Source organism: Urocitellus parryii, chromosome 3, assembly GCF_045843805.1.
Source record: "Urocitellus parryii isolate mUroPar1 chromosome 3, mUroPar1.hap1, whole genome shotgun sequence".
NCBI lineage: Eukaryota > Metazoa > Chordata > Mammalia > Rodentia > Sciuridae > Urocitellus > Urocitellus parryii.
Window position 1 is genome coordinate 88169785 of NC_135533.1, and position 25669 is coordinate 88195453.

At 52.7% G+C, this 25669-nt stretch overlaps 1 protein-coding gene across 1 annotated transcript in view; it reads left to right on the forward strand.

Annotated features, from left to right (window-relative positions):
- The window catches only part of Mindy4 (MINDY lysine 48 deubiquitinase 4), a 111302-nt gene extending 85962 nt beyond the window's left edge, over window positions 1-25340 (forward strand). The window contains exons 14-18 of the mRNA XM_026401552.2: window positions 6956-7019; window positions 10127-10288; window positions 15411-15591; window positions 16165-16237; window positions 24978-25340. Coding sequence (XP_026257337.2) covers window positions 6956-7019; window positions 10127-10288; window positions 15411-15591; window positions 16165-16237; window positions 24978-25026 — 529 coding nt within the window. The 3' untranslated portion in view covers window positions 25027-25340. The remainder of the gene's footprint in view (window positions 1-6955; window positions 7020-10126; window positions 10289-15410; window positions 15592-16164; window positions 16238-24977) is intronic.
- Window positions 25341-25669: the final 329 nt, after the last annotated feature.

Here is a 25669-nt window from a genome sequence, read left to right on the forward strand (position 1 = left end):
GAGTGGCTAGATCTAGGAAGTACATACCGTGCCTGGGATTTGTGTCCCTTCTCTGTCTCCTTGCTATTCTCCCCTGAGTCCCAGCTGTGTTCTCAGGAAAGCCTCCTGCATGGGGACTCCAATAACTCCATAGCCTGCCAGGTGCCAGGCACCGGATGCCATCACCGTGGCTGGGCCTGGGCTGCACCTATCATGGGATTTCTGTAGGAATACGTCCCTAGACTGCCTAGGAACTGGGTGCTTGGAGTCAGGAAATAGAAGTGCAGGAGGTTTCACATGAAGGAAATGTAGGATGTGGGTTTGAGGATGGGCTGGACAGAGGTCCCACAGGCTCTTTTCAGAAATGGAAGAGAGTGACCACCATGGTTTTCATTCCAGGGTGGAGGGGGTGCTGGCCCATCAGAGGCCACCTGGCGGAGGTGCTGGCTGGGGGTCTGGGGTGTGAGGTTTCTTCAGGGGCAGCGGTCATTGAGAATCCCCAGTTCTTGTCAGTTCCAGATGTGTTGTGCTGAACAGAAGGGGGCGCTCTACGGTGTCCTTGGAACCCTGCCTAAGCTTTTCCATCCCAGAAGAATTAGGGTGTCAACAGAGTCACCCACACCAGGAGCCCTGACTCGCAGGCTTGGTGGCCCTCTCTTGCCTGGTTTTCCCCATCACACATGAGGCTGGACCCAGTAGGCAAGGACCTTCCTCACCTGTACATGGGAAACCAGAGGAGAAGGACTTCCTGAGCGAGCTCCAGCCCCATCATAACACTGATCCGGGTGACAGGAGGGTCCACGCTAACACTTCCAGCAAAAATGTCCCAGACCAACATGACAGTGGAAGGGAACCTGTGTGGATGTCTGTCGTGGACTGGCAGGCGCCCTCCTCAAGCCTTACTTCCTTCTGCCCCTCTGCCGCGGGCCCCCCATCAGGGGGCCACCATGGACCTTCTTGCCCTGAGCAAAGTGGAGGCTCAGCCAGACACAAGGCCCTCACTGCCACCTTGGGCTTTTGGGGTCTTGTGGCAACCCACAGGACAGGCCTGCAGGCCTGGGACCATCATCCCTCTTTACAGATGTGGGGACCTGGAGAAGGGAAGGGTGAGTCAGTGGCACAAAGCCCTATCACCCCAGTCTAGTGGCTTGGTCTAACACCCTGTGCCAGCATCACCATTACCGGAAGGGGAGGGGTGACGCCTGCCACTCAGCAGGGTTTGCCCACATAAAATGGAAAATGAGGCCCCCAGTAGGCCTGTACCCGACTGGGTGCTAGACCACCTCCTCTACCCCCTTATGATTTCAGCTGGCAGGGTCTGCTCTGAAACAGGCCCACACTGCTGGGCAGGTCCCCGGGCTGCTGAGAGGGCAAGACACAGCCAGCGAGTGCACCCTGGGCCCAGCTGAGTACAGTCCTTCTCATGGCCCCAGCCCCAGGGCTGATTGGAGGGGCTCACTCCCTCCCACACCTGAGGAGGGGACCAAGCTCAGGCCACACTAGGGTTAGTGACTCTCCAAGTAGCAGGGCATCTCGTACCTCTGGCCACTCACCTAAGGACTATCACTTCTTATTCCATGAAGGGCTTAGATGCCCAGATTAGGACGATGGGCCTTGGGAGGAGGGAGATGCAAGAACCTTCTGGAAGGATTTTCTGGGCCATATCTGCCTCAAGTGTGCTGGTGGGTGGCTCACTTCCACCTGCCTCCACCCCCCTCCTGGGTCCAGCTTCTGGAATCAGTCCCACGGGGCCTGTGGAACCCAGCCTCTCCTGGGATGGGGGTGGGAAGCTCAGGGTGGGGGTGTCATTTGCTGTGCACTTGTGTGCCTTATTCTAGGCACCAGGAAACCAGACAGATATGACATTACCTGATCTCGAAGTCCTTGCTGACCTGAGGGACAAGACAGGTGCATGGAGAAGAGATGGCATGGGCCCATGGGTCCTCAGGAGAGGAGAGATGGGCATTTCTGTCCCTCCTCTCAATGGAAGAGGAGGCACTCGGCAGGACTCTGAGGGGTGGGCAGCAAGGGTCTCGGCAGGTAGCAAGGACAGAGTAGGCACAAGCCACTGGTGAGGGTTTGCAGAGATTGATTGTGTGGGGTTGGGAGGGGCGGTCCTGGAGTTGGGCAAGATGGCAGGTGCTGAGAGGAAGACAGCTTGGGAAGGGCTTTGGCCCGTGGCTGTGGAATCTGGGCTCCTCCTCTCTTCCTTCCTCCAGGCACAGTCTCCCACCAAGTTCTCACTGCCTGGACAGGGGGATGGACATTGAGCTCTCCAGCCCTGGAGCTGTCTGCCCTTTGCAAAGCCTTCTCAGGATCTCTTCCAGCAAGCCTCAGGAGTGGCTATGGTTATCTTCGTCAGGGAAAGACACACCCAAGGGCTCAGAGATAGAGAGCCATTTGCCAAGGCCATGCGGCACAGGTGGCAGAGGGGCCAGACATCCAGGTCTTCTGACTCATTGTCCCTTCCCTCTCTGCCTTCCTGGGAAAGCAGTCAAAATCCGCTCTCTCCAGACCCTTTTTCAGATATTCGCAGCTACCTTTCAACCTCTTGGAGGTCCCGATTTATTCTGGGTTCTTGGCTGTGGTACGAAGAGTTAAGGTTGCAGGAATCATGACCTCTTGGTCATTGTTTTCTTGTTTTAATGTTGTTATCGTAGGAAAAAGGAAGTAACATTTACCAAATGCCAGATGCTTTATATAGTTCATCCCATCCAGTTCTCACAGTGATCTCTAATAGCAGGAGGCGTCCTCATACCCATCAGGCAGGTGGGGACACCAGGGCTCTGAGAAGGGGACAACCTGTAAGTGGCAGCACTCGGGTCTGAGCCCAGGGCTCCCTGCCTTTAGAGCCAGGTTCTCTTGGTCTACCACAGTTGCCCTTTCATAAGGCAGACGCTCCACCTCTGCAGCTGGGTAGGGAAGTGCTGTTGGGGTACAGCCTCTGGGAAGCCAGGTTAGCTGACGCAGTGGGACGTAATTGCTCAGGGCTTGATGTCCCAGTGGACAGGTGGAGGCAGGACAGCTGGTTGGGTCTTCTGGCTACTTAACTGCCTATGAGAAGCTGGATGTCTTAAGATCAGAGTTAGGAACCAGACACTTGTTGCATCCCAGGGGGTCCCCAGGGATCCTTTGCTCTAGGCCTCTGCTTCATCTAAATGAGGACTCAAGCTGAAAAGAGGTGAGGACTTGCCTGAGGTCACTCGGTCAGGCCAAGGCTGAGCTGCCCACTGACACGCCTTGCGGACATTTGTTTTAAGTAAATGGCTAGACACTGGCGCCATGCCTCTAGGCCACTTGGGCATATTTTCCTTCTTATTCAGAAACTTGTGTGCCAAATGCCACGTTCACACGGGGAGGCTTTTAGGTGAAGGGACAGGCCAACGGGAGCCATGGGCAGTGGAACTTGGGTGGGGCCTCAGGGCTCCTGGGCCTGCCTGGCTTCTGTCCTTCAGCTTTATGCCTGCCTGCCTGCTCAGGCTGTTCAAGAGTCCCCAGGACTGGCCCCCAGGGGAACTGTGAAAAGGACCCCCTGCCCACAAGACTGGGTGGTAAGTCAGTCCTGGGGAAGAGACTGCCATGGTTTGTGGCTCAGAAGCCCACAAGGGTAGGAGCCCAGAACTTGGGGGCCCCTTCCATGGTTTCAGCTTCTGCTCCCAGGATGCGTGGGACCCAGAGGTTCCCCTGAGAAGCCACAGGAGCTGGTGGAGGGAGAAAGTGATGGGCAAGGCCCAGTACTGCCTTCAGCTAAGTAACACCACCCTTCATAAAACAGGCTTTTACATATAAGATTTCATTAAAAGAAAGGGCTCTGAGTCTAAAATGACATTGGAGCCACTTGTATAGGAGTCCTAGGCCTGCCGTCACAAAGTGCCACCATCTGGGTGGCTTAAGCACAGAAATTGATTTCTTACACCTCCACAGCCTGAAGGCCAAGATCAAAGTGCCAACAGGCTCAGTTCCTCCTGAGGCTCCCCTTCTAGGATTGCCGATGGCGACTTCTGTGTCTCACATGGCCTTTCCTCTATGTGTGCACATCCCAGGGGGATCTCTTTGTGTGTGCAAATTTTCTTAGACACCTTGTCTTATAAGGACACCAGTCCTATTGGATTAGGACCCACCTTAAGAGCCTCATTTTAACTCACTCACCCCTTTAAAGTCTTTATCTCCAGATGCATAAGCTTAGGTATGCTGGGGTGGGGTGGGGACAGGGACTAAGACTTCAACATATTAGACAGTTCATGCCAGTACACCTCTCATCTTGTCCAAGACTCTGATGTTCCAGAAAGACAGACTGAGGCCCAGGGGCAAGGGGTTTGTGGCCTTGCAGCAGGCCAGGGCCGGAACTAGGGTCTGGTGCAGATCCTGCCTGCAAGCTGACTGCCCAAGGACTCTTCGAGCTTAGTACTGCAGCAGCTCCCCTGGGGGAGGCCTGAGCATCCACATGTGCCAAAGTTGTAAATCTCTGAAGCCACGAGCCACTCCTTGGCGTCTCTCGAGTGCCCTGATGTGAAATACAGATGTTCCTCTCTTTTAAGATGCAAGCACACGTCTGAATTTCCCATCGTGTTTGCACCTAAGGATGCAATTGCCATTTCCTCCCATTGTCCTTTCTGCTTGTCCCTCTGCTCCCAGCTGACGCAGGCTCTCAAGCCCGCTGGGTGAACACGCGGCTGTGAGCTTATGAAGATCGGACCCGCTTCTGAAAACTGCGGGTGGCCTGAGGCCAGCGATGCTTATCGGTCCACCCAGGACTCCTTTGAGGTTATTTTCTTCTCATCAGAAGATGCTTGTATACGCTGAGGAGAACGTTTCCATCAATTCTTCTGCCTGATCTAGCGCCAGCCGAGTTTGGTGCTCCATGAGTCACCCTGGCTGGCTCCCTCCCAGGCCTGCTGGGCTGTCTCTGGTGGGTCAGCCCTGAGGGCCTTCCCAGAGGACCCCATGCCTTTGCGGTCTGCAGTCCCCTATGACGGTGCTCCCAGGACATCTCATGTGGACCATAAACCTTCCCCATTTGGCACAGTTACTAAAAACCACAAGAAAGCATTATCTCTGCAAGTATTGCGGAGGCTGAATTTCTGAAGTTTGTTGGGAAAGGATACAGGGCCAGGGTGTGTGTTTTAGGTTTGTGAGCTTACGGCAGACCTTGGATCTAGGGCATAAATTGAGACCAGGTTCCCCTTCTCTTCCACCAAAAAGAAAAATGAGCGATCTGATTGCTAAACCCTTCCAACTCCTGGTCACCGCACAGTGTTCTCTCTGGGGTGTGGATAAAGGAAGCAGGCCAGGGTGGGGATACAGTAGTTCCCAATTCCCAGGGGTCCTGGAGGGTTGAAGGTGCATCTGCTGGGTACAGTCGGGAGACGGTGTAGCTCCTTTACTCTCTGCTGGTTACATGGCTCCGATCACAAGAATGCTTTGTCTCCCGGAGCTATTTACTTTGAGGTCTTTGCTGCTCCTTTTAGGAACCACGTGCCACAGTGGGCTTCCCAGCATGGTGACAAGCTGAGGAGGACTCTGAAGTTCAGGGAGGGCTTTTTGCCTCTTAGTGTTCATCACCCCACCCCTCATAGGGGCAGGGTCTCAACGATGGGACATATCCTGAATTGTTCTGTACCCACTGCTGCTCAGCCCTAAAATTCATTTCTTGTGGTTTGAGGAACTTACTCTGCCAAAGGGGCTTTTCAGTCTATGCCTTTTGGAGAACCCCCTTTTGAAGAAGGAGCCACAGGGGTAGCATGGAGGGGCTCTAGGCTTTGAAAAGAGACTGCCTGGAGGCCCTGGGCCCAGCAGCTCTGGGTAAACCTTTTTATTTTTTCTTTCTTCCTTTTTTTGTGGTACTGGGGATTGAACTCAGGGGCCCTAAACCTCTGAGCCACATCCCCAGCCCTTTTTTATATTTTATTTTGAGACAGGGTCATTGAGTTGCTTAGGGACTCACTAAGTTGCTGAGGCTAGCCTCAAACTTGCAATCCTCCTGCCTCAGCGTCCTGAGCTGCTGGGGTTTCAGGCGTGCGCCACCCCACCTGGCAGCCAGCCTCTTCTTGAAGCCCCCATTATCTCCCTTGGTCTTGCAGAATGATGCCTGCATGGTACCAGGTACTGGAGCTATAGCACCGTTGTTTTGGAATCCGAGGAGGCTGCATTGGTCTATTTTCTATCGCCAGGAACGCCATCCCGCGGACTGTGGAAGTTTTAATGAGAAGAAGTTTATTTTGATTGATGGTTCTGAAGGTCCAAGGTTGGGGGCCACATCTGATGTCAGCCTCCTTGCTGGCAGAGTCTTGAGGAGGTGCAGGGCATCACGTGGCAAGAGACAGGGAACTTGTGCCTGTCTATTCAGGTCTCCCTCCTCATATAATCTCCAAGATTCAATTGTGGTGGCTCCACCCCATGACCTTACCTAATCCTCATCTCCTCCCAGAAGCCCCGCCTCTAAACCATAGCTGAATTAAGTCTCCACCCTCTTAATATAAAAGGGAAATTAAATGTCAACACAGGAACCCATGGGGGACACACTCAAGCCATAACCAAATCATCACAGAGCATTCGAGTCTGTTCCTTCCCCTTCACAGATGGGCGACTGGGGTCCAGAGATGGGAGAGGTAGCCCCCACCCCTACTGTTAATAGCAGTAGTTGGGATGTGAAGGCAGGACGTTGGATTCCCAGCACCAGGGACTTTCTCGCTGTATCAGTCTTCTCTCGCCATCCTCTGGTATGGCCAGAGGCCTGGGGAGGCCAGAATGGAAGCCGTTACCCAGGGAACAGGGTGACTGTGGCTCAAGCAGGCCTGGGTTTGAGCCCAAATTTCTTTGGAGCAGGGACCACCTCTGTGGACAATGCTGAACACAAGATATGCAGGTTCCCACCCAATCTGGAACCCTTGGCCTGGGTCCTACGGGTGCCCGATCACCCAGTGAGGTTTGCCCTGGAGGCTTGGGTCAAACAGAGGCTCCTTTCTGTGTTTTCCAGGGTTCGCCAGGACTTTGATGTTCCCACCACCCACCTGATTGGAGCACACGGCTACTGCACACAGGTCAGGGGTACTGTGGGGCCCAGGGGCAGCCTGGAGGTGGTTCTTCTTCCTCTGTCCCTCTCTCCTTTGTCCCTACTGATACCCTCCCAGTGCTTTGGTGTGCCTATCTCTGTTGGGCTTCCTGGTCATGGAGACTTGGAAAGAGATCACAGCTTATCTTCTCTTTGGGGAGTACTTGCTGTGCTGTAATCGGTGTGCTTGGACCCACGCAGAAGAAGTGGGATGGAGATCCAAGTGCTGCCCTGCCCAGAGCCCAGGCCACAGGGAGCAGTGCCCCTGGCATAAGCTGAGGACCTTGGCTCCAGAAGGGGAGACAGCAGCAATGACACCCTTTATGTTTGTACAGGGTGTTGTCTTCATGACTACCCTTCTAGCTGCATTTCTACAAAGGGACCCCCAGGAGGTCTTGAGGGGGTGCAGGAGAGACCCAGAGCACAGATGCTTGTCCTGGATCCTCTCAGTCACTCACATGATGCCAGGAAAGGAAACAGCTCCAGATCCAGTCATGTGAGCAGGAAGACTGGCAGCTAAATCCCACCCCTAGTTTCTATCTGTGCCTTTCTCTGCACGGCGAGGCCTCCCACAGTGGCCACAGGGACCACAGTGACCTCTGACTCTCAGTTCACACAGATTCAGCTGGATCTTGCAATCCAGCTGAAGACCCAGTTGCCTGGGGTCCTGACTCACTCGTGCCCAGCTCTGGAACTGTGCCTGGTCACTATGCAGGTGCAAGCTTGGGGCTATGGTTTGTCAGTCAGCCACAGAGGGATGGGGTTGGCTGTTGTCCTCCTTTCTGAGAGAAGGTCTCAGGGGACAGGCCACTCTCCCTCTGAGTGCTTTTCTACTCCATGGGAACTTCCCTTTGCAGAGGGCAGAGAGTGATGTTGGCCACAGGTGGGGGGCCGTCAGGTGTTGGCAGAGGATGCCAGACCAGAGTCTGGGGCTGGGTTCAAGGACTGTTCTCTGGTACACCCACCATATGAGCTGGGCCACCTTCTTCCCCACCCCAAGCTGCTTAAGCTTTGACCTGCACATGAACCCTCGAGGGTCCTATTGTAGAGCAGGCTTGGATTCAGGGCACTGGGCTTGGGCCTGAGGCTCTGGATTTCTCATAGGCTGCCCCAGTGCCCATGGAAAGGCAATGCTGCCGGTTCACAGACCACATTTTGAATAGTAAGGAAGTAGATGGGGAGTTGGAGATGCCCGGTACTTCTTTCTTCCCATCTCAAGAAGGCTTTCTGCTAGGTGGAAGGTTCTGGACACACCCTTGATTAAGGAGCAGGGCCCTTTTTTCCTGTTGAAAACCAGATGGAAAAAACTTGAACCTGCCTGATCAAGGCTGTACCCTTCTTAGTAGCTGCTGCCCCTGAGGTGCAGTATCTGAGAACAGATATTTCCTCCAAATTCTTTTCTCATTTCCTCTGCTAGGTCACAATGAGGCCCCTTCGTATCTCTGTCCAATGAGGGCTCCTCAGAGGCCATCAACCAAGACCTCTTTTACTGTCACTGGGGCAGGGGTGTTGGTGTTAACAGGGGGAATTATTAACCCCGGACGTTGTTTTCACAATTCAGGGGAAAACACTTTCATAAACTCTGCCATTTAGGAAAGGGCGGCCGTGGCCATTCCCATGTGCGGCAGCAGGGCTGCCTGCCTGCTTGACTCATGGGCAGTGCCAGCCCTGGTGGAGATGGGTGAGACTGAGACCTGCCTGCCCAAGTGCAGCTTGCTGGACTCCTTCCCCAGGGGGCAGTGGGCCCTTGGAGGCCACCACCCTGCATCTTGAATGCATGTCCAGGCAGGGGCTTTCATGAGTATAACGAGGGGTGGGGACAATTGAAGGGAAACCAGACAGATGTTCAGAGCCAGCAGATGTGGGTGGAGGTTCAGCCCTGGCACCCACTGTGTGTGACCAGGGCAAGTCCTTCTGCATCTGTGAGCCTCGGTTTCTCCATTTCTAAGAGGAGGTTGGACAAGGAGGCCGTTGCATAAAGAAGGTCCCTTCCAGCTACAATGATCCACTCTGGTACAGGGGACCAGGCTGAAGGAGACTGCAAGAGAAACAGTGCTCCTGCTGCAGGTCCTAAGGTCACGTGCTTGTTGCCGTGCTGGATGGAGGCATAAGTGATGGGGCCACTGAGTACATAATACTTGAGGCAAGGTGAAGATGGGCTTCCTGCTGCCCCCTGCTTCTGCTCTTCCTGCCCCTGAGACATCTTGCCCTGCCCTCTCACCTCCATTGAGACCTTGCTGTCCCTGGTGAGATTCAAATAGGCCTGGAGTGCAGGTGGCCCTGCAGCGCTGTGAGTTTCCTGGTTTTTATTTTTATTTTTTAAATTTTTGTATATTTTTAAATTTAGAGACAGGGTCTCACTGAGATGCTTAGCGCCTCGCTTTTGCTGAGGCTGGCTTTGAACTCACAATCCTTCTGCCTCAGCCTCCTGAGCTGCTGGGATTAAAGACTTGCCCTACCATGCCTGGCAGTTTCCTGATTTTAAGTATGTGCTCGGCTTCTGGAAGATGCTGTTGTCGGGGGAAGCTGGGTGAAGGGCACAAGGAACTCTATGAACTCTTTTTATGACTTCTATTGAGTCTAAAGTTATTTCAAAAATCTAAAAGTCTATTTAAAAATTAACATCCCAAAAGTCAGTCTACAAAGACACTTTTACTCGGTCATGTGGCCTTGTGTCCTGTCCATCTGGGCCCTGGAGTGCTCTACATGCACATTTTTTAATAGCCCCAGTCACATTCTATGTCATGCTTCAATCCCATGGGGACACACCTGACCCCCACCCCAGTCTGGACTGAGAATGGAGTCATGTCTTACCCTTCTGAAGTTCTCTCCAATGGTTTGGGTCCTTGAACAGGGTCTGGTATACAGTGGTGCTCAATGAATGCTTAGAGAATAAAAGTTGATGAGTGCCTGGAGTCACTCAGATGAGCAAAGATGACAACTTTCCCTGCAGGGCCTGCCTTTGATTTCCATCTCTCTCTCCTTGCTTGCTTTCCTTCTCCACCCCCAACCCCACCCCCCTTTTTTTTCTTTTTCCTAGTCTCCCCTCCACAGCTGATTCAGAGACTTGACGTGGCTTCCCCTTCTCATCAACAGGAACTTGTCAATCTGCTCCTGACTGGGAGAGCTGTGTCCAATGTTTTCAACGACGTGGTGGAGCTGGATTCTGGGAACGGGAACATCACCCTCCTCCGGGGCATTACAGCACGTAGCGATATTGGCTTCTTGTCCCTCTTTGAGCACTACAACGTGTGCCAGGTACCCACACACTCACGTTCTCCAGACCCTGGGGAGCCTCGCTCCCTGGAACTGACAAGAAAAGAGCTCAGTGGCAGGGAAGGAAAGCAGGCCTGCCCTTCCCAGAGTGGCCGGAATTCAGGTCCAGCCTGAGTCACCGAGGATCTGGGAAGACGTGCAGTTTCCCTGCCGTCCAGTAAAGCACGCCATTCAGACCCAAAGCCAATTGATGCTGAGTTCTGAGGAAGGCTGTCTGGAAAGTACCTCTAGGAATTTATAGTGTGATTGTGGGTTGGCCTTGGCTGCCTCTGGGCCGTGTGTGTGTGTGTGTGTGTGTGTGTGTGTGTGTGTGTGCACATGCACTGTAGGAATGGGGGTCTTTTCCAGGGATAGGAACTTGAGGTCTGAGGCCTTGTATTACTTTCTTAGGGTTGTCACAATAAGATGCCACAAACTGGGTGGCCGAAGCAACAGAAATTCGTTCTCTTACAGTTCTGGATTCCGTAGGCCTGAGATCAAGGTGTCTGCAGAGCAGGGCTCCCTCTGAAACCCACAGGGAGACTTGATCCTTGTCTCTTTGAGTTTGGGGTGTTTTTTTTTTTTTTTTAATCCTTGGCGTTTCTTGGCTTTCAGATGAATCACCCCAGCCCCTGACTCTGCTATCCCACAGTGGCCTTCTCCCTGTGTGTTTAAGATTCTCCTAAGGACCTCAGTTGGATTAAGGGCCTACCCTCCTACAGGAGAACCTCATCTTAACTAATCCCATTGGCAGTGATGCTATATGCAAATAAAATCCCATTCAGAGGTCTCATGTATCTTCTGGGGAACACAGTTCAACCTCTAAGAGGCCTCACTGGGTCTCCCTGCCTCCTATCTCACTGAAGCCAGGGTCTCAGGTGAAGCTGGACAGTGTGTGATGACTGTACCCTCCGGGGAATGTGGACAGGGGCTGAGGAGGGCTGGCCAGGGGTTCACTGACCCTACCTGCTTGTCCCAGCTGCCACAGAACCTTCTTTGAGCCCTGCTTCTCGTGACTGTTCTGTGGTGGATTATATGGGAGCATTGTCCTGAGGGTGGCAGGAGCTCTGCCTCTGCCTGCAGGTTCTTGGAGGGCCGGGCTAGGTCTCATGCATCATGTGTCCCAGGACCGGGACACAGAGACCCTCCTGATGGGAGCATCTGGAGAATGCTGGGAGGGAACCCAGATTTTCATCCCACCCCTCCTGCATGGCCACAGGTTCAGGGGTGCTGTCCCTTACTAATGAACCACATGGTGCCACACTCTCCCCTTTCTGGGTGATATTCCCCAGCTCACAGAATGCAGAATTGTGGGATCAACCAAAGGCTGGGGGGAGAGCAAGGTGGCTCCTCCTGATTGTGCTGGTGTCGGGAGGGAGGCCAGGAAGGTGGCCACGCGGCCAGTGAGGAGTGCCAGGGTGCAGGAGCATCAGACCCTGAGTGGACTCCCAAAATCTTCAGCCTGAAACTCTAAGAAAAGTGACCGTGGCCAGGCTTGTGGACTCTCACCACAAGTCCTCATTTCATTCTTGCTGTTAGGGTGTTGGTCAAAAAAATAAACTGCTTTCTTTGGGTCAATGGAGGGAAATCGATGGGACTCTCAGCCAAGATCATCCTTCCCCTACAAAATGGCGGAAGACATCCGGGCCCTCCAGCTCCCTTCCCTTTTTGGATCCTAGGATCCACAGAGACCCTTTGTTGACCTTCCCTCGGCTGAGACTGGGAGTTTCATCTCCCTGCGTGAGAGGGTGCCTGGCAGAGGTTGCTCAAGTCTGTCTGCGTGCGCCCTGGTCCAGCCGCCAGCGCTGGTGGTCGGACTTCAGCTCCTGTCCCCACTCTTCCCCATCCTGTCCTTTTACGGAAGCCAGCGTGTCCTTTAAATGAAATCCTCACCCCCAGGGCCTTGGAATGTAGCTGTCGGTGGAGACCGGGATGCAAGGCAGTGATTAAGTTACAATGTGGTTCCTAGGATGGCCCTCATCCAAACGAGGGGTGTCATCGTAGGCAGATGACAGGACACTGAGGGAAGGCCTTGCGGAGACATAGGGAGAAGACAGCCATCTGTGAGCCAAGGAGAGAGGCCTCCAGATCTAACTCAAGTACCTCCTCCATCAGACTTCAGCCTCCTGAACTTGGAGAGAATAAATGTCCATTGCTGAAGCCGCCCCCGTCTATGGTATTTGTTAGCCCAAGCTGACTGATACAGGGACTAAAATCCCAACATTCCCATGACCCCCACAGCCTATCCCTGCCTTCCCCTCACCTCACCTCACCGAACTCTGTCCCATAGGCACCGGCTTAGGCCACACTGCACCCCCCCTTCCTGGGTTCCTTCCTTCCCATCTCTGGGCCTTTGCACCTACTCTACCCTGAACCTGCCTTGCTTTTTCTGCTCTTCAAGTTTTTGGATTAAAAGTTACTTCCTAAAAGGGAGGGCTTTCCTGCCTTCAGCCTCACTCTGCCTGAGTCGGGGTGTCTTCTCGTGCCCCCCCACTTCCGTGCACCTCTTGCCACTGTCATTCTCCATATCTCATTGCTTTTAGGAGGTAAACGTTCCCCATGTTAAGCATTTCTGAAATGATAATGTATTATTGCAATTGACAGCGTGCCAAGCGTGGTCAGCTTTCTGTCTTTCTTAGTGACACGAAAAACTGTGGCAATGCCGAGCATGGTGGCACACACCTGAAATCCCAGCGGCTCAGGAGGCTGAGGCAGGAGGATCACGAGTTCAAAGCCAGCCTCGGCAACTTAACAAGGCCCTAAGCAACTTAGTGAGACCCTGTCTCTACATAAAATATTTTTTAAAAGGGTTGGAAAATATTTTTTAAAAGGGTTGGGGATGTGGCTAAGTGGTTAAATGCCCCTAGGTTCAATCCCTGGTACAAAAAAAAAAAAAAAAAAAAAAAGAAAAGAAAAGAAAATGAAGAAAGAAAATAAAAGTGGCCAATCTGGTGGAGTCATAGATTCAACGAGGTATATAGCACAAGCTCATTGTGTGTTAGATTATTTGATTCCTCTCTGTTATCCCCCTTAATCTGGTCAGTTCCACAAGGACAGGACTGTTCTTGTTTCCTTCCATGCTGTGTCCCCACTGCATAGCACAGTGCTGGGTATGAAAGTATAGATCACAATGAACAATTGTTGCCCTTATGGACACAATGGTTATCCCGGCAGCCCACCTGGCTGATGGTCACTCACAGCTTCTGCAGATTAAGACTTACCATTTGAAAGCAATCTCTGACTGTGCGCAGGCCCCTCCAGGGGGAAGACTGGACTGTGCCGTGGGGAGTGTGGGCCCTTGCCCCAGCCTTTGGTTCCCTAAGAATGGGAAGGAAGCAGATTTCATCTCTGGAAAATGTTACCCACTTGGAAGGGAGCTCCTGAATGAGAAAACTCATTGACAAACTCTTACCCTTAACCTTTTGACAATTATTTATATGTGGCCAGCCGCCCTGGTGTCCTCAGTTGGAAAATTCAGGGGCTGATTGTGCAAAGACCTGCTCCCTGCTTGGCTCGGGGCTCTTTTCCTGCCAGGAGGGAGCGCTGGATCCTGTCTTCCAGGCTCCCTGTTTGCGGGGCAGTGCCAACTTTGGAAAACAGGACAGAAACCGAGTTGGTAGAGGGATTTGTGTTTTCAGACATCTCATTCCCCCACACCCCACAAGGAGCAAGCCCCAAAGTCCCTTGAGGGCCCAGGTGGCGAGGGGGGAAGGGATACTTGGACAATAAGAAAGTGAGGAGCACATTGTGAAAGATGGCCCTCCTGCCCTCTGGAGGAAGCCACTTTAATGGACAAGTCTCACTGGACATTCTGAGCGTGGCTCCTCTGCCCCTGCCACCTCTAGCCCAGAGTCACCTCTGAGTAGGGGCTGCCCAGCCACTCTTCTGTGACAGGCCCTGGAGAAATTCTGCCTTTCTCTTCACTGGAAAAATAATTCCCATTCTTTCCTTAATCCACAGGCAGCGGCTGTAAATACCTGAGCATGCAAACATCTCCCTGGGGCCCATGGGGATTAGCCTGAACCAGCCTGGACCGTGGCGCACACAGGGTGGAATGAACCTGGGCCCCTGGTGGGGAGAGGCACTGCCCAGGGGACTCACAGGGGACAGGGAGAGAGCCTGAGGGGCAAAGCTGACCAGGCCCTTGGGGGCCTCTCCCCTTTGCAGGGAAAATGGTGGCATTGCGTTGCAGGACCTGCTGCCTGCTCTGTTTTCTCTGCCATGAGATTCCCTGGCTTGGAACTTTTTAGAGAATCCCTCCCCTGAAGGAAGTTTCCACTCCTGATTCTGGAACTACCCCAACCTCCTCTTTCTTGCTCCTGTACTGAAGCAAGGAAGTGTCCCCCCTGTACCTCCGGTTTCTCTGGCCGTTCCTTCTTGGCTTCGCCCACAGACTGCCCACCCAGCCCCTTCCCTCCTTACTCCCAGTTCTTCCTGTCTTGGAGGCACAGTTCAAGTTCAAGTCCCATCTTGCTCAGAAGAACCCTCGGTCATCAGACCACTCACGCCTGGGCCCTGGCTGCTAGGGTATCATCTGGCAGGCTGGTGGGTGGGTGTGGCATCACGAGGGAGGGAGGGGATGCACTGTGGTGCTGTGGCCCAGGAATCTGGTTGCCAGGTGATGAACCCCTGGGATCTGCCAGGAGGAAGTGATCGCTGCCCCCTGATTGGGTAGCTTGGGTGATGCAGGCTCTCCAAGGAGAGGAGAGCTCTAGATGGTGGATAGAGAACGTGAAGGCATGGGGGCTTGGTTAGCAAGAGAAGCCTGGTAAGAATTGGTTAGGAGGTCCTTGCCATGGTCCAGTGAGGCGGGGGAGTGGACCTGGAGAGGAGAGGTGGGAGCGAGGGAACTAAAAGATGCAGCATGGGCATCACCCTGAGCTGCTGGACATGGAGGGGAGGAAGGGATGAGGCCCCTGTTTCAGGTCTGTGAGCCGTCATCCTGGGGGGGGCAGGGCAGCTCTGGGCAACTGACCAGTGGTCCTACTAGCAGGAATGGCTCCCAGCAAAGCACACAAACAGGATTGGGCCTCTCAGAGGTCCGTCCTGCCCTGGTTTGGACTGAAGAAGCCCCAGCTGCTCTCTCTGGGGATGGCAGGTTCTATCAGGTCTCTCCCTCCTCCAGGTGGGCTGCTTCCTGAAGACCCCACGGTTCCCCATCTGGGTAGTGTGCAGCGAGAGCCACTTCAGCGTCCTCTTCAGCCTGCAGATGGAGCTCCTGTCTGACTGGAAGGCCGAGCGGCACTTTGACCTGTACTATTATGATGGCCTGGCCAACCAGCAGGAGCAGATCCGGCTGACCATCGGTGAGACACCCCCCAATCTGTACCCTAAAGGAGCTTCCAGACCCCTCACAGACACCAGACTTCACATCCCCCCTCAGGATACTCGAGAACAGTGTAGACTCCGGTGCCAGGACTGGGGTGATCAGAGAACAGATCTTAGCAGGGCCCCTCCACCTCAAGGGATCCAGGGATGGGCCTTGACCCTTGATAGCATCAAGCCTGTAAGGTGAAGTGGAGGCCACATGGGAAGAGCCCCAAACACTTTGCTGACAAGTCTGGATTTATTCTTCAGGCAAGAGGGAGCCATAGGAGGTTTTAGAGCAGGGCATGATGGGATCAGATGTGTTTTTATTAAGAAGGTTTTGGTAGCTGAAGCAAGGCACAAAACTGGGATCGAGACTGGACAATGAGAGGCCTGTGAGTTGTCCAGGTGAGAATTTAGGGCCAGCCATGAAGGTGGATCCAGTTGGAATGGAGATGAAGGCATAGGTACTCCGAGGGTCGGGTCCCAAGAAAGTTGTCCGCGCTGACCACAGGTTCAATGCAGAGCCCTGGAGTGACGTGACTGTGCCTCTCTTTCTCCCTCCTCCCCAGATACCACCCAGACCAGCCCCGAGGACAGCCACAATGACTTTGTCCCTCCCCTGGAGCTCTGCATCAGAACCAAGTGAGTCGGGCATGGCTCTGGCTTTTGAGCCTCTTCCTGAATGACCGGGAGGTGTGGTGGTTGGGGGCGTCAGGCCTGCAGGAAAGGAGGAAGGATTTTCAGATGGTTCCAGGCCAGCGGACTGGTAGGTGAGACCACTGCAAGCTAGGTGAGGTAGGTGAGACCACTGCAGGCTGGAGAGACCCAGTGCTCTGGGGCTCAGGCATAACCAGATGTCTTCCCTTGTCACCGTGGCCCAAGCGGAGGCATAAGTGACTCGCACGTCCCCATGGTAGGATTCCAGAGCCTCCCTTGAGCAGCCACCTGGCCTGCCGAGTGCTGTCAGGCCTGAAGGAGGAGGGAGAGCTGTTCACTGGGCTGGAGCTGGAGGCTGAATCCAAAGTGGAAGGGGGGATGGCAGGGGCTGGCCCAGCCAGGGTGTGGCAGGAGGTGGCCTGGAGCAGGAACACCCTCTGCTCCAGGAGGAGGTGGAGAGACAGCCTTGGCCACCATGAACACTGAGCAGAGGTGCTCCTAGCTCAGAGGCAACTAAGCTAGGGACTCCTCCATGCCGCAGTCTGGCTGCAGCAAAACAACCGGGGGGTGATGAACAACTTGTGTAGAGTGATACAGCAGGAGTGGGAGCCGTTTATTGTAGGACAGGAGGGGTATATATACATTCCACACAGCTTATCTTAATTAACATAAACTAGATACAGCAGTCAACCAATAAGGAATCTCCACACTTAATGGCTCCCTGGCGCCACCTCACAAACCACTCCCCCTCCCCTGGCAAAATGCCAGGCTCCATCCTGACTTGTTTACAGACTCTAACACCTCCACCCAGCCCTCCTGCGTTTAAGGGGAGGGGAGGGGAACACCTAGTTCACGGCGCCTGGTGGAGGCTATGTTCCCTTCCCTCATGAGTTCTCTGAGGGGCCCCAGGGCTGGGGCAGTGCTCTGGAGGGGCCCATGGGTTGTAGCTGTTGGGAACCCCCAGCTCACTGTGGCAGGCCCTTCTTAAAGCCTGGGGGTAATGACGGGAAACCTCAGTGTGCAGAGGGGAGAGCGGCTGGGAGGGAGGAGGTGTGGATGCTAGCTAGGTCCTTCTTCTAGGGAAGCAGCAGACATTGCAGTGGTGATGAGGTCTGGAGCCAGGCTACCTGGGTCGGACCCCTGGCTCTGCAGCTTGCCGGAGGGGCGCTGTTGATTTCACCTCTCTGTACCTTGCTTTGTCATCTGTCAAATCACTCATGCCCTCTAACGTTCACTCTCAATAGGATTGTCTTAGCCACTCATGATTCAGTGTGGCCTCACGTGGAAACTCCGTTTTCCTGTGACATTGGGGGTGGGGGGGGGTGAGGACACCACCCAGGCCCTGAGCTTCTGACTGCCTGAGGTCCAGATGGCACACCTGCAGCCCAGGGTCTCTGCCCACCTGTGAGAGAGAGAGAACGCCATGTGCTCAGAGGGAACGTCAGGAAGGGGAAGTGGGAGGGATGCCCCGTCCATCTGTCCGCTGGTGCCCCCCCCCACTGGGCCAGGGACACAGCATTCTTACAGGGTCATGTGCCGGAGCTTCTTTCATCAGAGGATTAAGGGCACACGCAGGTCACTGTCCTTTCATGTACAAAGCCACTCATTCAGGGTGATGAGAGAAGGGGAAAGGAGATGACCCTGGCCTGGGCACCTTGTACAGAACAGCCCAGGAGGCCACAGAACACTCTTCCTGCAGGGGGGACTCAGGGTTCAAACTGCATCCTGGACACAGCCTCTGCCACCTCCGGACTCTTGGGGCCATTGATGGAGCCTCTATCTGACTGTGTCTCTGTACCCCTCCCATGGCACACCAGCCCCTCCATTGCCTTTCTGGGAAGTAACTCTTCTATTGCCAAAGGCCGTTCCACTACATGACCACCCGAGTACCCCCAGTACGGGCCCTGATTGGATTTCCTGGGCTCAGCCTTAATTGGCATTCATTTGAGAATGACTCGGGGTGGTGCCTGTCCCAGATGAAAGGTGGCATGATGTGGAGCTCAGGCCAAGTTCAGAGGATGGGCATGGGCCTTTTCTGTCACCTGCCTCTCTCCTAGGACTTCTTCCCTTCCCACACCAAACCCACCATTGCCCTGTCCTGGTTGACAGATGGGGGAAGTTGGAGAGGCTGCTAGTGTCAGGGAGTGAGCCTGGGCCTGGGAATGGATGGTTCAGGCTGCAGCTTGGCATTGCCCTCACCTCTGCTCACAGTCATGGGCCTGGACAAAGCAGAGCTTGGCATCTCTTCCAGAAATGTTCACCAATTCACATCACAGAGGCAAAATAACCCCATTTATGTAGCACAGAGTTGGGGATAGCAGGTCTGGAGACTCTAGTTGTTCCAGACCCCACCCAGCTCCCTGATGGCTGGGGGAACCTAATATCCATTGATGACTCTCCAATTGGAAAGTCTTGCTCCTGAGCAAGGTCTTCAAGCTTCAGAGTCAGCAGAATTTTCTGGAGAATGAGTAAAAACACAGATCTCTGGGCCCTCCAGTGTCTGGCTTGCATGACATACTAGGCCAGGGGAACCTTCTTCCCAATACCAGTTTTCTTCCTGTTTTACTTCCCCATTGTGACCCGCCATGATGGATCCACTGGGCCATGATGAGACATTTCCCAGTAATTCCTAGAAACACTGAGTGGTGAGTGAAGAGTGGGTTCCTGGGTTCCCTGCCCCTCTATCCATCAGATAACATGCTGCTATGATGGAAGACAGCAGGCTGGATCTTCTGGAATCTTATTCCGAAGGGGTAGATTACAAAGCCTTTGAGTTTTGTTTTCATCCCAGATTCTCAAATAGCTCAAAGGAGCAATTTGGGAAAGTGGCCTCCTATGTCACTGTGAGGACCTGCTGGAATAGGTCTTGTCTTTGGGGCTGGCTGGAGGGACTCCTGCTGCCTGTAGGCAAACCCACCCCACGAAGTGGGTATACGTGGTGCCATGTTTTTGCTAAGTATCTCTGAGGCCAGCATCTGAAAGCTCATGGCTGTCCTATCTGTCCTGCTGATGGGTTGGGTAGACAGACAGACCACCTGGTGGGCAGATAGGTTCCTCCTCCTGTTACATCAGCCCTGGGAACCTCTAGGTTGGAAGAAACGGCTGGATAAGAATTGATTCCTGCACTTGGAGGGTTTATAGTTAAATGGAAGTCAAGTTCAACATCAGTTTTGCTCTAATCCAGAGGAAGATGCACCACCCACTCTTAAACCCAGCTCTGCTGCCCTGCAAAAAGCCCCGACTCACAACTGACCCGAAAAGAATACATTCCCCAGCTGGCCATCTAGCAACTTGCTGGAATCTACAGAAATGTCCTTGGATACCATCTGATATAGACAGAGAAGTGGGGTCTCCAGAATGGAGGTCTGTGTCCCAGCCACACTTCAATCATGAGCAATTCAGTGGCCCAGCCCAGTGGAAGGTCACTTAGCGGGCAGTGTGTCCTCCCATCACCTGGCTCTGTTGCCATGGAGACATTGCACAAGCCCAGACTGCTGTGTTTGCCTTCGGAGAAGAGCGTCCTAATTAGAACCATCCCTGGGTTCCCATGCTGTTGCTGCTCTTTGGCATGATGCATGTCTCCACCTCAGAAAGTTATCTTTACTGTGTCTGGAATGTGGGACATTGCTGTCCCCTCCTCCTGATGTTCTCCAACCATGACAGCAAACCTGACTCATTTAGGGTCATTTCCAAACAAGACAACACGGTGACCTCTCTCATGCTTCCATCCTCTCCGGAGTGAGAGAAAATGAAATAATTGTCAGCTGTCCAGAGAGAAAAGGAAAGAACTCACAACTGGGCTGGGGCTGGAGCCCACATGTTTCTCTCTGGAGGCTCAGACATGAAATTGAAAATGTAATTGCAGCTGGAATCCGTGCCCTTGAGGGCCTGGGGCAGAGCACCCACCTCCGTCAGTGGCCCCTCCACCCACTGAGGAGTCCTGGCTTTTATCTTCATGCTGACACCCTTGCCTGAGTCCCTGTCCACAGCACCTCTAACCCATAGGAGGGACACTCCCTGGGGTTCCCACTGCTCCATTGTCACACCAAGTACCATCTGATACCCTGCTGCCTGCACATATCCACCCTGCCCTGTTTCCTGGCCTCAGTTTTCCCACCTGTCAATCATGTCAGAATCCCTTCCCTGAGCTGTTATGAGGTTGAGGGAAGAACTCTAGAAGCACTCCCTCTCCTTTGGAGACCACAAGGGGCTCTACACATGTCAGGGAGGCAGAAAGATCAGGTAGTGGTAAGTAGGGCAAGGACCTGGGAAGAGGCCAGAGCAGGGGACAAGGGAGTGGCAGCGGGCCGTGGGTAGGGTTTTGTGAGCACCTAGATCAAAGGGAAGGAGAGTGAAGTGAATGAAGACCCAGGATCCCTGGTGGGTGCCGTGGGGGGCAGTGGGCTGCCGACAGGTGTCCAAGAGGAGCAGCTGGTATGGATGGGGCATCCTTGTGCCATAGTAGCCCTGGGATGGGGGAGACTAGCTCTGTCCTGGGTCTGATCCTGGGGAAAAGGGGTCTCCAGGTAACCTGGCAGCCAGAGGAATTCTCAATTTGATCCTGCAAGGGAGCAGGTTGGTGGGGAGGATAGCCGTTCCAGGCAGAGGGTGGAGCACAGGCCAAGGTTCACAGGTGAGCAATATCCCAAGTGGCTCATTCTAGAACCTTTGGTTTCAAATGGCTAAAGTGCAGGAATATAAACTTGCACACAGGCCTTGTATCTCCATCAGTCAGGAGCTTTGAAAGCAAGCCTGCTCTCTCCTTGTGGACTTTTTTAGGTATCTTTCCCCAATGAAATCCACCAGTTTATCAATACTGAGAATCTTCGGGGGCAGGTAACGAACCCTCTGTTTGGGGGGATTAACCCTGGGAAGCAAAGGGCCTCATTTGTAGCCACAACATGGCCCTCTCTGTGATGCTGAGTCCACCTGAACTTCAGGGACCATGATGTTTCCACCAAACTCAACCTTGAAGCAGGTGGTCCTCAACAGAGTGATTTGGCAAAGTTTGGGGATGTTTTTTTAGTTGTCACATCCAGGGACAATGCATGGACTGATCCCCACAATAAAGAATGGTCCAGCTCAGATGCTCAAAGTGCCGAGGTTGAGAAACCCTGCTCTAAGCTGTCATGCTGTCAGCCACCTCCAGAATTAGCGCTGATTAGCGAGCCCTGGCTCTGATCTGCCTCTTCCGCTGTGTGAACAGAGGCCTTTCCTCCCCCTTCTCCATCATCCCTGATTGCTGTTGGTTGCATAGGAAGAGCTTTTCTTCCTTGTCCTTGTCATTGATTCATAGACATTCAGAACAACATCTGCCGAATTTCAATCCTTTCAATTTTTAAAGACGTCTTTGATTTTCCGCTATCATTGCAAACTGCTTCTCTCCAGTGCTATTTCCTGCCTTTACACCTGTTGGCTAGGCTGGGAAGATTAGTTACCTCTGTAAATAGTCTCAAAACCAAATACAAATCCAACAGTCTGACAGTCAGGCTTAGTGACTGATGTGACATGAATGTTTTCTAGGGGTAGATAAGAATACTCACCCTGCAGTCATACTTATAACTGCACATTTTGCCAAGATCCAAGAGGTTTAAGGACTCTTGGGAGGAACTTGGTTTTGCCTGCAGAGTGGGAAGGGTAAAGGCTAGTGGGAGGGATGGAGGGCAATATCAGTGAGGACCCCGAGGACAAGGCTGAAGGCAAGAATGTCATTCTCCTTTCTGCCTCCCTTCTGTCACCCTCTGGGGATCTAGATTCAGGAGTGTTCCTAGAGCCTGCGTCTTCTATGCTTACTTACATATCTTAATTGAACAATAAAAGCTTTCTAATGATATACTTCAAAACTGCAAAGACAATCAACAGGAACAGAAAACTGAACGTCTCAAATAGCAGGGTGGAATCCATTAAACCCTGCATTAGGTTGCTGTAGATGGCTGAAGTACCATTAAAACAGATGCAAGAGATCAGCCCAGTCCTCAGGAACCTGAGGGTCGGCATGAAGCCTTCCCCAGCTGTCTTACCTCTGGTACCTGCTCAATTGTGCAAGTCAGAGCAGTGGCCATTGTTCCTGCTAGGTGGACTCATATTAACTCCCCTGGAACATCATCAGACTCCAACCCCAGGTAGCACCAGCAGCAGGCACTCACCACCCAGAAGCAGTCTCACTTTTCCAAGCCATGTCAAGTTGTCTCCAAATACAGTCCCAGGGTCTCTTCTTCAGGCAGTGAAGGATGAATGCTATGATGCATGGCTCAACCCCAAAGTACCTGAAAGGTTCCTCTGGATCTGTCTGACACGTGCAGAAGCTCAAGAACTAGTCTAAAGCACCTGGAGACCACACGGTCACTTAATTCTGCCTGAGAAAGAAAAGAGAAAGGAATTCAATGGAAGACTGGGTTATGTGATAAAGATGGAGGATGTTGAGTCTATGATGAATCATTACTAATAGTCATTCTTTGGTGTCTACAGAGGTTCAGTTCCAGGACCCCTTGAGGATTCCAAAATCAAAGGATGCTGGAGTCCTTTCTAAAAACTGATAAAGTATTTGTATATAGCCTATACACATCCTCCTGTATCCTTTAAATCATCTTTAGGTGACTTATAATACTAATACAATGTTAATGCCATTTATATAGTTGTGGTATTGTATGTTTATGTATTAATGAAAAGATAAAGAAAGGTCTGAACATGCTAGGCAAAAATACAATTTCCTTCCTTCCTTCCTTCCTTCCTTTCCTCCTCCTCTTCCTCCTCCTCCTTTTATTTAGGTACCAGGAATTGAACCCAGGAGCCCTTAACCACTGAGCCACAACCTCAGCCCTTTTTATTTTTCATTTTGAGACAGAATAATTCTAAGTTGTTTAGGATCTTGCTAAGTTGCTGAGGCTGGCTTTTGAACTTGGGATCCTCCTGCCTCAGCTTCCCAAACCACTGTAATTACAGGCATGTGCCAGCTGTTTTTCTCTTTCTTTTTTTTTTTCTTTTTCTTCCCTCTTCTTCCACTCCTCTTCTTCTTCTCCTCCTCCCTCTCCTCTTTTCTCCTCCCCCCCTCCTCTTTCTTTGATCCTGGTTGGTTGAATCTGCAGATATGGAAACTGTGGATGAGGAAGACAACTGCACTGTCCCCGCCCAGTGCTCTCAGGCATTCTGTTGGGAAACACAACAGGGTGACAGTGTTACTTGGAGAGAACCTGCTTGCTCCCTGACTGCAGTTTCATTCTTAGGGACACTAAACTTTTCCAGGCAGGTATACAATTTCATAATTACCGTAAGAGAGATGGCTTTCCTTTCTTCCTTCTCCATGGTGGTTAGGATTTTTACTTTAATCCTGATAGCTAGTTCTGCACAGGTGCTTCTACTGGGCCACCATTCAGCACCACTAGAAAGCAGCTGGGTCCAGATGTACACAGATCACTTACATCAGCCGAGGCCAGAGTGCCAGGCACCAAGTCACTCCTGTAGCAGGAATGAATGAGTCACCTGCCCTCTGTCTTCTTCATCACTCCCCAAGGTCCTGGGTGTATTTCAGGTTTTGAAAGCAACATGGCAGCTCCTTCCCCAAGCTCTACACTTTAGAAAGCATTTATAAATCCCAGTCTCCCACTTGGAAGCCCAGCACTGCTGTGGAGCTATGCAACCTCGGTGGCCTGGTTCATACAGTCTTAGGTTCTGCATATATAGAGGAAAATACCCAAAGCCAGACTGACATAAAATCTCCATCTGCTGGAAATATGATTCTTCTTGAGTTATTTCAGAAGATCAGCATTATGAATTAAAATCAAGTGTTAGGAAATTTTATTCTCTCCTCTATAATAATTTTTATGTTGGAACTGAACTACTATTAAATTGTTTCTCACCCTGGACTCTAGTTTAATTCTACTTGGTGCTTCTTAGGCTTCATAAAGCACATTTTTAAAAAAAATCTGATATGTTCCTGTGGTGCTCCTCACCCTTCCCAAGCTTCCTGTGGCTCTTAGAGGAACTTCCAGAATCCTTACAAGGCTCTGCTGGGTCCCCGGTCCCCTCTTACACCTCTCTCCCATCTTTCTGGGTTTCAGTCACTGGGACCCTCCTGAACTTTGGACATCCCAGGCTATCTCCATATCTAAGTCTGCACAGGTGCCTCTACTGGGTCACCATCTGGCACCACTGGAAAGCAGCTGGGTCCAGATGTGCACAGATCACATCGGCAGAGGCCAGAGTGCCAGGCACCAAGTCAGCTGTAGCAGGAATGAATGAGTCACTTGCCCTCTGTCTTCTCCATTGCTCCCCAGGGTCCCAGGTGTATGGGTGTATGTGTGCTTTGTAAAGATATAAGGGGGTGCCGGCCGTAGCACATCCCTGTAATCCCAACGGCTCGCCTATAATCCAGTGGCTCGGGAGGCTGAGGCAGGAGGATCGCGGATTCAAAGCCAGCCTCAGTAACAAGGAGGCACTAAGCAACTCAGTGAGACCCTGTCTCTAAATAAAATATTTTAAAAAAGGCTGCGGATGTGGCTCAGTGGTCAAGTGCCTCTGAGTTCAATCCCTAGTATTCCCCCCGCAAAAAAAGAACCCAGTAAGGGTATATGGGCTGTGCGTGAGTGTGGAGGGGCGAGGTGGGCAGGGTGGAACTGGAAATTCTGAAAGCCTCTAAGACAAAACTCCTGGTAAGTGAGGACAAGCCAGGGCTCCTGCCTGGGCCTCTGCAGCTCTAACTCTCCTTCTCTGATCGATCCATCTGTAGGTGGAAGGGGGCATCCGTGGACTGGAACGGCTCAGAGCCCATCCTGTGACCCTTGGATGCATCTAAATCCTGTGGCTCCACTGCTCATCACTGGGGTGACTCCTGAGACCTCGGCGGCAAGTCTCTGAGAAGGGCGTCACCCCCACCGAGGCCAGCATGGCTATGGAAGCATACAGGGCCTCTTGCCCCTTCTGTGAAGGGCTGCCCAGGACTGTGAGGCAGGACAGTGTGCTGCTGAGTTGCCTCCCAGCTGACTGTGACTGCCAAGGACAGGAAGGAGGCCACCAGTGGCTCCGCTGCCTTTCCACTCCTCTTGGGTTTCCCACTGGGTCACCCCTTGCCAAGGCCTCTGATGAGGGTGGCTCTGGGGACCCTGGTTATTTCTGGTAATTGGTTTTCTATAAAGCAAGTATCCAGCCCATGCCGAGGGCCAAGACTCCTCTATTCTGTGCGTGTGAAGGGAGCACAAGGTCGGGCTGTGATCCTCATGGGGGTGGGAGGGGATGGTGGAGGCCCTCCTGGGTCTCGTCTCCTATCAGAGTTCTCTGGGATGGGCAATGCCCTCTGCTCCAGGTTGTCCAGTCTGCTCTCTCCCGTCTTCCTCTTGATCAACACAGGTCCAAGGCATCAGGCTCCATAGACTGTGCTGCCAGGAACGGCCCAGACCCCAGGGACCCCATTCCAGGGCATAT